This window comes from Coturnix japonica, chromosome 5, assembly GCF_054131305.1.
Source record: "Coturnix japonica strain WE chromosome 5, WE-NBRP24, whole genome shotgun sequence".
Classification (NCBI taxonomy): domain Eukaryota; kingdom Metazoa; phylum Chordata; class Aves; order Galliformes; family Phasianidae; genus Coturnix; species Coturnix japonica.
Window position 1 is genome coordinate 5106996 of NC_140667.1, and position 16992 is coordinate 5123987.

The 16992-nt window shown below is 36.6% G+C and overlaps 1 protein-coding gene across 1 annotated transcript in view; it reads right to left on the reverse strand.

The window, feature by feature from the left end:
- Positions 1–16992, reverse strand: part of SPON1 (spondin 1) — a 164600-nt gene that overhangs the window by 93042 nt on the left and 54566 nt on the right. Inside the window, exons 5-6 of the mRNA XM_015863517.3 lie at positions 16742–16864; positions 11870–12018 (exon numbers count right to left, since the gene is read on the reverse strand). Of these exons, the coding sequence (XP_015719003.3) occupies positions 11870–12018; positions 16742–16864 (272 nt within the window). The remainder of the gene's footprint in view (positions 1–11869; positions 12019–16741; positions 16865–16992) is intronic.

Here is a 16992-nt window from a genome sequence, read left to right on the forward strand (position 1 = left end):
CTATATTTAAAAGGCCATTAAAAACGTACCTGAAGGCAAAGTTAATCTTTTTATTTGACAGATAATAGTAGCGTTTTTCACAGTAAGCAGCAAAGTGAATATTTTATTTCTTTATGACCTAATGGCCATTCTGTTTAATCTTAATGGAGTGAAGATGAACAAGAAAATACGCTTAAGGGATATACTAATACATCAATTATGGAGTGAGGCAAAGTGCTTTAAAAAGCAGCAGTAATCTATTGTAAATGATCTCAGTAAGCACCCACAGATACAGGGAGAGCTAAAAAAGATGCATTAGGAATCTATATGGATTCTGCTCATTATAGATATGTTCTTCTCAGCTCTTAAGTATGCAGCAATCACATAATTAACTTTCGAAAGGGAAGAATTTAAAAGAACTGAGTTTCTATGGAACACAGGAGGCTTTCTCCTTATTTTGTTCAGTACTGATGAATCTTTCCATCTGTCTTCCATCAACATCACTGCAAAAGTGCTGAGACCAAGTGACACATCTTCTGAAGGCACTGCAAAACTAAACGTGATTCGACAAAGAACCCTCTTATTTATTTACTTTTGTCAGAAGAACAGAGATGGAAATAAGCTCTGTCTGTGCTAGCTCATATAAAACAAGTACTAGCTTCCCCCAGAATTTCATGCTGAAATGTAGATCTGAATGTCACATAGGATTTATTTATTTAACAAATTAATGTTATGAGTAAAACCTGTGTCAAAGGAGGTAACCTGAGACAATACCTCCCCCAAAAGCAGTATGTGCAAAAACCTGCACACACACCCCGTAAACACAAGGTTTACAGCATTACCCTTGTGAAATCACTAGGACTACATCCAACAGGACTCAGGCTGCAAAGATACAGACAACTCACTCAACTCTCATTAAAGCAGTGAGACTCACATGCACACATATAGAATATAGGTAGTCATCTGTAAAAAAAAAAAAAAGCAACAAAAAAACAAATAACCCATAAAAGGTTCACTTCAAAAGGACACCCTGTGGAAACTCAAGTCTTGGATTCTCAGAATTCCTTGTACTGCTTGTTTCTGAACAAAATTAGCATGAATATAATACACAGATTTGATGCAACATAATTGCTCCTGACAGCAAGAATGCTCAAATTCTGCTTGCGACCATCTAAAACCAAGGTGGGAATACAGGGCTGACAATGACAGGCAGGCACATTAGAAATTGATAAAGACCAACATAGTCCACTTTGCAAGTAATGTGAAATTAAATCAACTCAAGATATTTTATAGTTAGGTGATATGCAGCAATTCCGTAATGCAAATTTGAGAAAGGTTGTTCTTTCCGAAGTCTCCCTCCCTTCTTTAACATGAAAAAGAGCAAAGGAGGAGGAAATGTTTCAAAGAAAGCATTTTAATTTCACAACTAATGGATCAGATAATAAACCCTAATTTCTAGGGAGTAACTATTAAATAAATGTATATGGGATGTAAAATAATTGCATTTTCATTTGCAAAATGAAAAGGCTTCTATAGTATATTTAAAAGAAGGTGTGTGGGGGATTCAAATTCCTCTATTTAAAAAGAAATCATGCATCTTCAATTAGCCATCAAAGCAAGCTGTTTGAGTAGTATTACAACACAAAGTCTTGTTGTAGAGTTGAAATAACTTGAGAGTTTTTCATTCATTTCTAGCACTGTAGATTTTCAAAGCCAAGGAGAGAGGAAGCAACAGAAATGGATCTTGGTTGCAAGTTAGTTTTAAGAACTTCAGAACGCCTTTCTTAACCCAAAAGCTAGAAGAATACTCTTCACAGCTCTAAGTCAGTCAGCAATGACTTACCCTACTCTCTTTATAAAACATCAAGAGAAAGAGCTGATGACACTCGATCAGATTTGAGACAGTGAATTTCTCTTACTACATATTCACTGCCTGCTTTCTTGTATTTCTAAACATTAAACTGGAAACTGAAAGTTGTGAAGATGGAACAGCAGTGATGTGGCAAGCCGGTAACTCGAAGCAATCAAATTGTTTTGGAAGAACACTAAAAGCAAATGCTGCATTTTGATGTTTTAGAGACTGAATGTAGAAAAATAGAAAAAAAGTACACTGAAAAGAGTCTACAGATGTTAATCAGTATTGTGTAAGGTCCTTAAACACCTAGATACATTTACAGACGTTTTCCCTGAGTCTGTGTTTTTCATGTTAGAAGTACAAGCACATGTCTTTAATCTCTTGCACAGCTTCTTTTAGCAGCTTCAACATAAATAATAAAACATTTTGTAGACACCAACTTCCACAACTGCAAAGTCAAGTGAATATTACATTCATTACAACTCTGTTAATGTTTTATAACCTGCTCCTCTCCAGGCAAAAACACTGACTGTTCTCACCACTCTTTTTTCCTCTTACCCTTATGTTAAGAATCCCCTCTCAAAATGATAAAAACAAGCGTAGGTATGCTTAATAGATTCATAAGTGTATCTGAAATGAAAGGCTGCAGTTATGATTTATTCTCTGCTGAAAATGATAGTCCTCATAAAATCATCCATCCTTTTACACTATCATTCTACTTTCAACCACCACAGGAATTTATGTCCAAATACAAACAATAAACCTCATCTCGCATCACGCATTCTAAAATGTTGTAAGGCACAAATTTGCTCACACCTGCCTAAATCATTGGATTTTTTTGTTGTTTTTTTCTTTTTACAGGCATATCTTTCTATAAAATATTCAATGAACCATCTTCAAACCTGAAAGTAATATAAATAATCTGTTTTGTGTTTTAAAATAACTTTATAAACTATGTAGTCCAAGAGCATTTTCAAGCTACTATAAAATAAATGCTTAAGAAACTACTTTTCCTACATTTCGATAGGATTTAAAAATAAAGGATTGCTGTACAGCCATTTATTCTGCAACAGAAGTATTGAATATATTAAAACAACAGAAAGCATTGAAAAAACGGGGGGGAGGGGTGGGGGTGAGAGGATGGGGGGGTGTTAAATAACTGCATCCTCAACATCTTATTTACTAAAACTGATTTATAGGTAATGTGGTACAAGTGACAATTTCAGGATACATTCCATATCTTTAAATAACGTAAGCAGACTAGTCATTAAACGTATCCATTCTTTTCCTTCCCCCAAATCAGCCACTATTGCACAGAACTAAATATATGAAAAGAAAAGAAGCTAACTTGTCCTAATTTGATGAATGAAGATAATATGTAAGGTGCATTGTATGTGCTGGCTCTGTTTCAGTCACAGAGCAGAAAAATAGCATTCGATGTACTTAGTGCTTTATCCTGGCAAAGCATCCACATAAACACAGACTGCTGTATCACATAAACGTTCAAATTATTTGAAACCACATTTTCTATAAAGTATTGTAGGTAACATTGAATGACTGGAGCCACATTTAAAGGAGATCACTGACCAACAGAGAATCCATTAATATCTTTATAGAATAGTTCCAGAGAGTTTGTAATTTTCCATCTGATCCTGCTGTTTACTCTTGCATCTGTTTCAGTTGCCAGTATATATTACATATATTATACTCCTAAATCCATCTACACAATATTTCAGACATGTCATTCGTTTCCAAACTAATGGCAGTACTAATTTCCCTCACACACAAGTTAAGTAGTTCCATTTATGTTTTTGACTGAAGTAAACTACAACACAGAGCTCCTCCAGACAAAGACTGGAAAAACAATCTAAGTAGACAAATTTAGAAGTTGGAATACAGACTGATGAGTAATCTCTCTATTCAGATTAATCTTTAGTGGTACTTTGGCCATCAAAAAGTCAACAGGAATTCAGCCAACGCCTCCCCAAGGTAGAAGGAGTCAAGGCATCTTCTCAGTGCACTCACTACATGACTTGACATTACACATGTTGGTTCTTCGACAGTTTGTGCCACTTAACATGCTGCTTGTGTTGTTTTAAGACACAGCTCCTGGGTGCCTCAGAGTCATTCACCAAACACATGCCTTGTATCTTGTTAGGATTTAGAGCTGCCATGCCAAAACTACGCAGTTGCAAATAATAATTCCAGCCCAGACCAAGTTTCTGATGAAGCCTGGATGGAGTTTGTGAGCAGTACAAGAACCTGTGCATCAAACACATTCAGGCCTTAAGAATACTACAATCATAGACTGAAAGAAAATAGTTTGAAAGTCATTTAATTGCAACTTCCCACAGGGTGAATCCGCTACAGGATAGTAAGAAGTTTATGACAGCAGAACATGATAAAGCCTAACTACAGGAAATGAAAAGGCAAGATATTTTAAAGGACTTTAAAATTGACAAATAATATCTCGCAATCCAATCATCCGGTCTTGAACAAAAGATGTTTCCTAGTGACATTTATGTCTGTACTGGAGCTACAATTATTGCATATTGTCCAAATGAATGAATTTATCAGAAGCACAAACAGCTGTTTCCCTCCTCTAGAACTGCTTTACTGGAATCCAGCCAAAGAGGTGGAGAAAATTTTTTTAAGCTTTGATGGGCCTTTCAACTACTACAGACATTGAAACAGCAGGAATGCGATACTTCTACTTGGGCAAGATGAAGCAAAACTTGCTGAGGAAACACCAAACTTTGAATTCTTTTCTTTTTCCTCCTCTCGATCTGTCTCACCTGCTTAAAAAACAGAACAAAAGGATTCCTATCTGGTTTGACTGTTTATAATTCAAAGAGAACCCGATTACAGGATTTCGCAGAAACATATTTCTTCTTATTCTGTAGTACCAATGTGATAACAGGAGGAGAATAGGCAGCAAGGCAACTCAGGGCAACTTAAAAGAAAACTGTTTAACTAACTATTCAAACATTAATTCCTAGTTTAGTTATGCAAATTGTTTCATATCAATAACCAGGTAATTATGCAGAGAGGAAAGCTTCGAACACTCATAAACTCATACAGAGGTGTAAAACCACTGGAATTCATAAAGCAAGATGAGAGCTTGCAGCCTTTGTTTTATCATCAAATAGTAAATGCTATTAAAGAGCATAAAATATTAAATAATGCTAAAGAAAGATATTTTTTATCTCCATGTCACCTCCACTTGACTATCACCAGCACAGTCAAGGCTCATTGTCGGCAGCCTCTGAGGAAGATAATGAGGCCAGCAGCAGCCCAACAGGCCCACAACAGCTGCAGCATTGATAGAACAGCACTCCTTTAAAATCATTTATCTCTAAGAATAGAAACATTGGCCAGAGGCCACTTTCACTTGGGGCAAATTGTCTGTTTCTGAGTCTGCCAGAGGTGGGCACGCAGCCAGAATGCTGGCAAGGTGCTCAGCACTGGGAGGGAAAAGGGCCTTAGATGCCTGATGTAGCTACCTGCAACATTCTCAAGTCAATTTGCAATTGTTCCCCATGAAAACAGTGTCCCAGTAGGAGCCTATTCAGTGCTGACAACATCCAGAAGCATTTTCTGATGTAAGTAGCTGAAGAGCTTTCCTGCAGTGCAAGGTGTACCTCAGCACTCAAGAGTCCCCGAGAGCATGATGCACGTGCCTGCCTTTTGTAGCACGGTCATGCTTGGTCATGAAGGCTGAGTTTTGCAAATGAAATGCTTAAACACCATCCAGCACAACAACAGACTGCTCAACAAATCCTAGATCACACCAGTGCAAAAATTCTGCTCCATTATTTTCACAGGAGGATCATTAGCAGCAGACAGGAGACACAAAGCACCTGGCCTGATCCTGCACATCCCTAATACAAATACAAGTAGATTACACACTCACCACAAAGCCTGGGCAATGGTAGTTGAAGTGTTTCACTACTCTACAAACAGAGCCTGTTTCCAGTCATTTCACAGCATTTCCTTTTTATTTTGCTTTGTGTTCACTAGCTCCAGCAAAAATAAATTAGACAACAGAAAAAGACACCATTAACCAAGCCACTAATTTGCTCAAGCTTTGACCCAAAGCTCAACAAAACTTTAAAATGGTATTTTGTTTGCTGTTGTAAAGCAGGCAGATAACCACAATAACAGGACAGTTTGCACAAAACATGTTCAGTGCCTGCCAGCTCTCACCACCCTCTGAGCAGAAGAACCACACGCAGCCTGGCTGTGCTTCTGATGCTTAAGAGATCATCTGCAGCACAACAGTTTTTGCAGAGTACTCCAATGAACACATATTTGTCTATGCATTTCTATTGGTTGACTGCACAGATTACTAAAACTATCTATATACACACACACACATATATATACACACACATTTAAAACGACTAACACTGAGTCTTTTTGGTATCCTATTCACACGTTTAGTTAGTTATAAAACTAAAACATGATTAACCCAACTGCCAAACAGTTGCACAACCAAAGCTCTCACAATATAGGTCCAATTAAAGAATAACTTTCTGATGGGAACACCCAGTGCCCGCTTTGTTTATACAACCCTACAAGCAAGATAAATTTTGTATCTTCTAAGCTGTCTTCAAAAGAACACATGTTGATTTTCTCTTTCTTGCTTTCCTTTAAAAGAGCAACAACCTCATGAATCACTACTCAGGCAAAAGAAAAATAAGGTTTTGTTTGTTTGTTAAATATTTTAATAGTCCTCAGATTAAAAAAAATAAGTGTCTTTTTGAAGCGAATGCTGGATTTTGACACATGTTGGTGTCACTTATTTAGCTGTGACTAGAAAAACGGCATAGCATTGAACATCAGCCTTGTTTCATAGTAGAGTTTTAAGAGGTCATTATCAACAAGTACTAAAAAAAGAACACAGTTGCGATGAACTGTTTTGTTTGCTTGTTTCAAAGAAATCAGCACAAACTGGGGATCATCCTAATAATCTTCTTTCGAAAACTCCCATTAGGAGAAGTAGCTCAACACAGAAAAAGTGATCAGAACCCCACTGTATGAGTTATTTTCTGGTGGACAGATTTCCCATTGTGATACTAACAGACAACAGTTTTTTTGGGGTTTTTTTTGGCAGAAACAGATCATGAAATTTAGCATAGCAAAGCATTTCAAATCTTCTAATTACCAAAATGCCAAAGATCTGAAATTATAGACAAGACACATTTTCCAAGAGGAAAGGATGAAAGGATGGAGAATCTACTATTAACAGTTTCTAAAGGCAAAAAGAAAAAGCACTATAATTTACAACTGATGTGTATGTCCAAAGCAGTAGAGGAATATAAGAGAGCAAACAGAAGTTCAGATACAAATTTATAATCAAGCAGTTCATTCTAGAATCAGATTAAATACATCATTAAAAACATGCAGCCAGGCTGTACATAATGGAGAAAGCATGCTAGGACAGGTCTTTATTACCTCACTAGTTGAGGGAGTTCAAAGCACACTAAAAGTTACTATGGACTTTGCACAGAAACCTAAAAGGGTTTTGGACAACTAAAAATAAAAAAAATAGCACCTGTACTTTTTACATGGTCACACTAATATTACCTAAACAAGCCTCAGAAAAGCAGCTGGGATGTCAAATCTCTGCCCATGGGAATGAGATGGAGGGGCCTGACACATAGGGTGATGCCATTCACTGTATGTTTGGGTAGGCAAAGAGACATCCCAGCCAGCCAATTTCTTATTAGTTCCACAAATATCAATGGCTACAGAAAACTCAGCTGTAGCACAAGGCAAAATGATCTAAGATACTATGTACAATGAAGGCCAAGCCATCATATTTCCACCAATTTTTAGCTGTTTTAAATGAGCTCAGCCTAAAACATTTCTGCAGCAATCACAAACCTCAAGCGCAAAGCAGCCTTATTCTCAACCATAATTAGGAGTATCCTGCTCTCCAGATCTCAAGTGTTCAATTTTTAGCTGTTTTGTCAAGCGCTCAACTGAACCTCCCTTGCAGGTAGGATAATTTTAACTTCTGTAAGTATTCAATAACAGACGAGTTAAAAAATCCCTGCAAAATTACAATTTTGAGCCTGCTTCAGTAATCGGTAATAGTTTGCCAAGTAATATAAAGGTCCAAACAATATAATCAAAGATTCCTATTTGCAATTCAGGTGTTTTCTTAAACTGAGATAGAAAAACCTAATGACTGCATTTTTACGCAGACATACACAGCACTGCGTTTCAATACCAGTAATGAAATGGTAGCTACTCAACTGAAATATCACGATTCTATTTCTCAAAATAAAATAAATAAATACAGATCAATACAAAGTTCTTTTGTTTGTTTTTTCTTTCCCCTTCTGTAAAAAGTTTGGGATATTATTACAGGTGTAGTTTTCTATTAGGAAATTGTCTTCACATAAATTATAATGTATTAAAACTATCTACAAACATCTAACTTGCTCTTCTAAAGGACTGGAGGCAGAGTCAGCTGTAATCTAAAGCCACTAAAGAGAACGGAAGAAGTTATCCCACTTGCTAACATTACAAAGAGCATTAAAACAAACCTGTAGGGAATGCCATCTCTGTGCCAGCAGGCAATAAGAAATAATATTAAGAAGAATAAAGTACCAGTTGCCTTTCCTGAAGATAATGGCAAAATCCAGAAGATTTTTTTTATCCTAGTTGACCATCAACATGTTTTAAAAATGACAGTATTTTTCATAAAAGTATTTTTCCTAAAACAATTAAGCAAAACCCAATAAGTTCTTCTTTGAGACACTGAAACCAAGGGGAATAAGATTGTCACTGTTTTTACCTCGTTCTCCTCTTGTTGCATCTGTCAATGAGATAGCATTGAGCATTATACCTGAATCTATTTTATATGTCTACATATTCTAATCAATGTAGTTTATTATTGTTATTATTATCACTATTAAACTAAGCAATCAGAATACAGATGCAAGATTCCCCTCTCCAAATTTCCTATTTGTTTCTGACCAAGTAGTTTTTCAACTGACAGATTTTGGATAAACCAAACTTTTTGAAAATCACAACATTAAGATAATGAGCATATTTTAGAGATACAAGAGGTTGGTGAACGTTCTTTTGTGCACACCATTACTTTTCCATGCCTTGTTTGTTCATGAGCAATCCCTGGAGCATAATGCATGAATTATCCTATTGTACACATCAATCACCAGACTGGCTGTTTTTAGAAATAGTCTTTTTTGCTCTGTGTTTTCCTTCCAATCTGCAACAAAACATTTTACAACAAAGGTTGAGTAGTTCCTTTAATTTATCCCAGAGAAATAAAGTATAAAGCAAGTAAACTATAAACCATAAAGCCATTTTGCAGCACTCATGACTATCCATGCAAAAATATCAGTCTCTTTACAGTAACAAAACAAATCAGAGCATTCAAGGCACTCAGAGAGAAAAGATGATGATGATTCAGCAGTCTGTCAAATGGGGAACAGAGGCGTTCACGCTTGAGAATCTTTTGTTTATGATACAATTGTTAGGGCACTTCTTAACAAAGCACCATCTAAAGAAAACTGCTTCATTAACAAAAAAGTTTTGTTTTGTTTTCCTCTTTTCAGACCTGAACGGTAATTTTTTAGTAATAATGTCATCAAACCAATCAGATTTTTTGGGTCTCAATAAAACCACAAAGTGTTAAGTTCTGTAAGCACTTTACTATGTATTCACCTAATAGGCTGCACAGCAAACATAGATGCAACAGAGTTCTGAGCCCCAGGTGCAATATGAAGTGGGAAATAGATTCAGACATTGCTTGGGAAGCATGGGGAAGGAAATGACATTAGCGGATTTCAAAGCAAATAGAGGATACTGTAATAAGAAAGTACAGTAAAAGAAACCAAAGCCTCAATGAACACAAACAAAATAGCTCCTCAAATTACTAGCTCTGTTTTCAGGTTGAAGGACTTTACCTCAGCACTTCTCAAAAATATTAGTCGAGCTTAAGCATACTGAAAACAAACAAAAGGTCAAATAAAAATGTCATGGTGTACGTTGAGGTGCTGCATTGTTCTAGGCAGTATCATGTCATAACACCAGCTCATTGGCTGAAGCGGTATACAGTAAATTCTAACAAGGGAAATTGAAATTGTTGCAGGTTTGACACAAGCAGGTAGACCTGACACTCAAAGGAACTGCAGCATTCACTAATTTCACGTGTGACCTCAGCAGCCATGAGGTTTGAAGCACTACAGAATGGTTCAGATTGGAAGGAACAGCAAAGATAATCCAGTTCTAACTCCCTGCCACGGGCAAGGACACCTCCCACTAGACCAGGATGACTAAACTCCCATCCAGCCTGGCTGTATTTGCAGCCACTTAGCTACATTCTCTGAAAGTCACAGTCACCTCTGAACCAAAGCCAATGCATAAGTCCCTCTCTTGTTTTGCAAATGTATGGTGCATAAAAACGGAACACATTTTCTGGAAAACAAAACAAGTCATTATTTTCATCTTTTCCATCTTACCTTCAAATTCCCTATCTCTTCCACGACTGCTCAGCAGGATCTTTCACAATTACATCTCTACTTGTACTTCATCCTATACTTTTCCCTCCTCCCTGCTGTTTCTGGAGCAAGCTAAACTTTCATAAAGTCACACTCAGGTGCACCCAACTCTCAATATAAGATGCTTGCAAAGACTGTACAAAGAAGTGCTCTGCTTTTTAGCACAAAGATAACAAGCCTTTGTTCATAAGATAATTTGTTTTATCATCTTTGAAGCATGAAGTACTATTTTCCCACCTCATTGTATTTGCTTTCATTTTGGTAAAATGTGTACCTTATAAAAAAACCCACTGAATTACTGAAAATCAAATAAGTAATTTTTTAAAAAATTCAGCCATTTTGAAACCTTTATTTCTTAATAAGTTCAGCAGAAGCAGAAAGTGCCCAAAAATTACATTTAAAACAGTACATTTAGATTAAAGACCTTGCCCCAAACGTACTAAAGGTCAAATAGGGAAGCAGTCACATGAAGCATCAAAACAATAGTGTACTTGTGCCACCTGACTCAGGGAAGAGGACAGAGAGAAAAAGGGATTAGAGCAAATCAGATTTGTCTTAATCTTTTCTGCCTTAAATTCCCTTACTGAATGTTGTTCCCATTTGGCACCTGTCTTGTCTGTATAAGGCCATAAGCCAGTTGGGACAATTTCTTCTTTCTCTCCTACATGGTGCAATCATGTATATACTTATACTCGTTATACGTGCATTTACCCCCACACATGCCTCTGTATAAAATCATATGTATAGCACTGTTATATGTGTTAATATCTACATCTTCTCTCTGCCTCATCAATAAGCACTATTCCTAGGAAAACCTTGAATTTCATGGAAATAGACATTCTAATAACAATTATCACTATACCCCTACATACTTTATTCGGTTGCTTTCAACTTCATGTAACAAAATGAAAATAATCTATAAACTATTTGAAAGATTGATTTCTACTCAGTTAAGTTAATCCCCTGTAGGATGATATAATGTAAAGGCTCTTTTGCCCTTAACCATAAAACTGTTTCATCAAGTTTTATTAGCGCAATTATGTAAAGTCTTCCTACTCAGCAACAAAAATTACCTTACTCTCCTGTAAGAGCAGTCCTAACTTTGATGAATCTGAAGTTAACTACAAATAAGATACATACCAGAAGAAAAAACCCAACCAATTAATACTGAAACACACCATACACAAGAGTCCACCACTTCAATAAGATAAATGGCATGCTGCTTGCTATTTTCAAGTTTTTCCTTAAACAAACTCTGTGTGTTTAAAAGAGAAAAAAAAAAAAAAAATGCATTTAACTCACATATTTCTAACTCGCATCATGAAAAACACAAATACATAAAACTACAACTGGTTTGTCCTTTCAGAGACAAAAAAAACCCCAAACAACAAGATTCAAAGTAAGAATGAGTTTTTAAAAACAGGCAGCTTACTTAATCTGCTTGACTGAATCCAAAGTCGAATGCATTCTTTTAAAACATATATTAAATTAGACCTACTTGTTGTCGAATTTCTTCTTCCATCTTGACTGGTGAGCCCAATTCTGCAACCTGCTTGACACCTTCACTAGCATACCCTCCATACTCCCAAAGGATGTAGTTTTTTGAGTGAGAACTACCAATGATTGCAGACCAATGGTTAGTGCGCCCTTTCAGAAAGAAAAAATAAATAAATAAAAACTATTATTAAGATTACAATAATACATGCATTCATCTAACATTAATATTTCCTATTACTGAAAGAGGTTGTAAGGGAAACAATTGTGTACAGCCTGAACCACTTATAAACCATCAGAGGCAAGAGTCGGATCAGCTGTGAGAGCACAGGGTAAGGCAATTCAGGTGCGCTCCTGGAAGGGGTGGAGCTTGACTCCACCTCTCCTAGACCCCATTCAAGGAGATAAATATGGTAGGAGATAAATATGGCTGTTCTAATGTATCGTGCTTGCTTAATGAAGGAAATACTTCCTTATGAGATGAGTGTAAGGGAAAAGGTTAATTACAGCTTGAACATCTGATTAACCATCTGAGCCAAGAGACAAGTCTGCTGTAGGAACACAGGTGAAAGTAAGATAGTACTTGTATTACTTCTGTTGTACAGAGGCTTTATTTGTCTTTTGCTAAAGTGAAGGGCTCCAAGTCCCCAGTCCTCAATAGTACCAAACTTCTGCATGTGCTGCAAGCTGTCAACTCTTACTACATCATTACATCTCACCTTTAGAGTACTAAAATAGTCAACTACAGAAATACAATATATAATATAATCTAACAGACAAAAATGTAAATGAAGATAGGGTAGCTAATCAAGTATCTTCTAAGACACATAGTTTAGTACATGTTTAGCATAATTCATCTTCATTTGAGTTTCCTCTGAATGCTTAAAAAAACTTCTTAATTCTAGGTCTTCACATAAATTTTTTTTTTATAAGAGTGAAACCTGCAAGGAGTCAAAGATTTCAGCAAATCTTTTCCTTAACTGTAGATACCAGACTTCTGTTTGGGTGGTGATAGCAGAGTAGCAGAAGAGTCTAGAATTAAGCATGACTGTATAATCATTGAATGTTTCAGCTTTTTGTTTCTGTCTTGTGCTGAAATATTCTCAGGAAGAGATACAGAGGACTTAGCCCTACAAACCTACCTTTGTGCAGCTTCCTGGCCAAAAATAGTATGAAAATTTACTTTCTATTGGCAAACCATGCTCAGTTTTCCTTCCAGTAAACTTTTGAGATATTGGTATTGTTCTTATGGACACTGATGTAGCTGTTTTTTCTCTTACTGCGTACTTACATCATACATACATGGTGCTGCCTCTTATTTTCACCTCACCCATCAATAGTGGTTCCTGCAACTTAGGAAGGAAGCGGAGGAATAAATTTTGGTGCTTCTATAGCTGTTTGATTTATTTGCCCCATTTTACCAAAGTGTAAGAACTGTAGAGGTAGGCAAATGGGTTCCTGTTCTGGTTTCTTGTCTTGTTGTGTAGGAAAAGAAAAAAATCTTAAATTTTAGGGAAAAAGTAAGATAAGTCTGATGGAACTGAAAAGAGATTTGAGCAGAAAGGAGTCACAGAAGTCCCACGGTACTGGAAGTAAGAATTAATTCTTTTAGTGTCAAATAGCGCTCTGCGAAGATATCAGGTTAAAGGAAAAGGATGGGAAAATGAACTACTCACATAAGTAGTCAGTCTGGTAGCAGTGCAAAGACCATAGGAGATCAGGGAGACAGAATGACAGAGTGAGACAATATTGAACATTTTTCTTTGCAATGCAAAATGGAGAGAGGAGAGATAAAAACAGCTGTGAACTAGAATAAATGAATGGAAAATGAATAATGAAGTAAACAAAAGGAATGCAAATTTAAAATGTGAAAAGTGGGAGAATGAAATTGATAAAGACAGTGTAGAGAACTGAATAGATAAAGTCAGATGCAGGAACATAATCACAGGAGAATAGAAAATAGATTAGGGGGAAAAAAAAGAAAAACAATGGTAGGGAATGAAGCAAGGAAAGTGTAGCAAAGAGCAGAATAGATGAGGGAAGGTGATCCAGCAGCACAGTGAACAGAGCATCTGCTTTTTCCCTTGGACATAAATAAACTCACTGAGCTCTGAATTATAGCAGGCTTGACATGTTAAGAGACCAATAAAGCTAATCAGCAATTATGCCCTAAACAGAGGAAAAAAAGAAACTAAACCCCACTGTACCATTTTCCCCAGTAAGAGGCTGTGTTGCTGCTTTCCTAATGTGTAATCTACTGATTGCTCCTCAAGCAGAACCTTTCCAAACTGCAGAGGGAAACTGTCTTTCAGCTTCAGTGAAGGGACTGCCCATTCTTTCTTCCTAACACACAGGTTTAAACCACCTCACTGCTCACAGACAGCAGCTTTCCCTCACATGCACTAAGTGACACTGAAACTTATTGAAAGAGATGGTACCATATAGCCCCTAAAAAAGAAAAATGGATGACTGCAGAAGGAAACCAGAGAGCCTTTAAGTCTTTAGCAAAAATAATTGTTTCATGTGCTCTGTAGCTTCTTTCCCCCACCTTGTCCTAAATGGAGCAAGAGCGTTTGGTGCTTTTGAAACCAGAGCCCAGCCTCTCCCACCCAGCACCCCTTCCTAAAAAGCAACTGGCTTTCCACATAATGTAGCTGGCCCACATACTTGCCCAGAAGAGCTATTCAAAGCATGTGCTGCATCCTCCCAAAACTTGTTTATGAAACCTGTGTGAAAAACTTGTTTTTGAAACCTGTGTGACATTTGCAAGAGTTTCCCTCTTTACTTTAAAAGTTCTGTTTTTGTGAGAATAGGCTACTCAATCATTTGTTAAACTTCTTCCTCTAAATACAAAAGATACTCCAAACCATGAAATAATCTGATCTATGTCAGGTCACAGCTATTTTGTACTGTCAGCCTGTCAGTATTCAATTGCTAAGACAGCAAAGAGTGCAGACAGTTTAACAATTGTGTTATTTCACTTCATTTTCATGTAATTCCTCAATTAACATGCATATATGCATTATATGTATTCTCTGACATATTGTGTAGGTGTATGGGAAATCACAGCTTGAACCTCTGATTAATTAGCTGAGGCAAGTGTTGGGTCAGCTGTGGCAGCACAGGTGAGAGTAATCTAGCTGTGCTCCTGGAAGGGGTGGACTTCGACTCCACCTCCTCTGAGACCTCATTTAAGGGCTGACCACCACTGAGGCAGCATCTCTTGGAGACTGCCTCAGCTATCCGGTCAAGGCATTGACACTGTTGAGTTTTCTTTACTAATAACCTTTGACTATTTATCACCATCTTGGTCAATGTCTTTATATTAGCCACCTTTACAGTAGGTAAAATCATAATGAAGAATATATTTGTTATCATATATGGACAGTAACCAGAGACAAGTACTTATAAAATCAGGGTTTATGTAAATACTGATCTTTCTGACCAGGAAAATGTGATGTGTAATTTGATAGTTTCCACTGAGCCAGATTTAATAAGAAATGAAATATCCAACTTCCACTAGTTTTAATATCAGGAGCCATAATGATGTGCAAAAAAATCCCTTGAAAAGCATGCTTGTTTTTCTTAGGTTTACTTAGTATACCTTCAATTCCTGCGTCCAAGTCAATAATAAAAACATTAAAGAGAACTAGCCCCAAAACAGCTCTGCAGAACCCCAGTAGTGACTGATAGGTAGCTTAGATGGAACCCCATTAACTACAACCCTTTGAGCCAGCCACACCAGGGCATTTTTCTGTTTGTCACATCACTAAGTCACAGTAATTTCACAGTTTTGAGTTATTTCCTATTTCCAACCACAAGCAAATCCATACTAACATTGCATATGAAGTGAGATGGTCAGCAGATATTTAAATCTTGCAATAGCCTGGAAGAGCATTTCTGCAATTACTCACTTTAGCTTATTTCATCTCCTATGCCTTATGCTGACAAATAATATTTGAACAATGATTTTGTTCAACTTAAAATGTACTAAATAATCAATGCAAGATATATTGCTTAGACTATCAGAACTATGAGTTGATACACAAACCATATTTGAATTATATTATGGTACACTGACAGAAAGTAATATATTTTATGAAAGAGACATAAAAAGACAACATAACAAATATCCGCCACAGGCAACCTAATGAAGTTTGACCAGTAAATGTGGCTCGCATTCTCAAATCGTATCCTAGCCTTTACTGCTATGAACTGTGGAATAAGTAATGAAAGAATAAATGCATAATACATGTTTTTGTAACTTCATTATTGACAGCTGTTTGGATTATTACACTAAAAATACTGATCCATATACAGGATCTGATAGTCAAAGCTCAGAATGTATATTTTACCTGTATAATTAACTTGCAGCACTTTGAGAGGACACTAATCTCTAAATATCTAACCAGTCTCCTTGGCAGTAAGATACAGGGCTCACTGAATTAACTAGAATCTTTCAGAGGTCTTGAAAGAAAACAATACTGAGTTTTGGCTACATTAGAGTGGTTGTAAACACTGTTGTAAATGTTAGTGTCTTGCATTTTAGGTTGTGTTTCCCATTAAATTCTATTTCATAGCTGTAAATGATAATCCAGGTTATGCTTTCAGTAAGAGAAGAGGCAGGGGGGAAAAATGTAATCTCTTTATAGAGAAACATCTTTACACCTCAGAACATCATGCAAGTCTCTAGAATTTATTTGTAATCTGTAGCATTTGCATAGATTTTCAATACTGAGCATAAGCAGCACTGTATATATGTCGTAACTGACCCTGGTGGGATGTTAACTAAGTAACACCAAAGCAATCTCCAGGTATCTACATCATGTTAGTGTATGGTAGAAAAATATTGGGAAAAATAACTATTGATACTTACGTGGGAAGTCTTTGGGATGTGTTTTTTCTGACCAATTTCCATAAAATGTTAGCCTGTATTTGGCAGTTCCACAGGCACAGCAATCTAAAATTGGTTTGTCAGTCACACCCTCTGAGGCTGAATCTGCAAAAGCAGTAATGAAAGTACCTACTGAAAAGGGTTACAACTCAACAGCAGCAAATGACAGCAAAGCTGACACAATAAGTACTCCAGCAAATAAATCTGAATTACATTTACTTGTGTTCATTAGT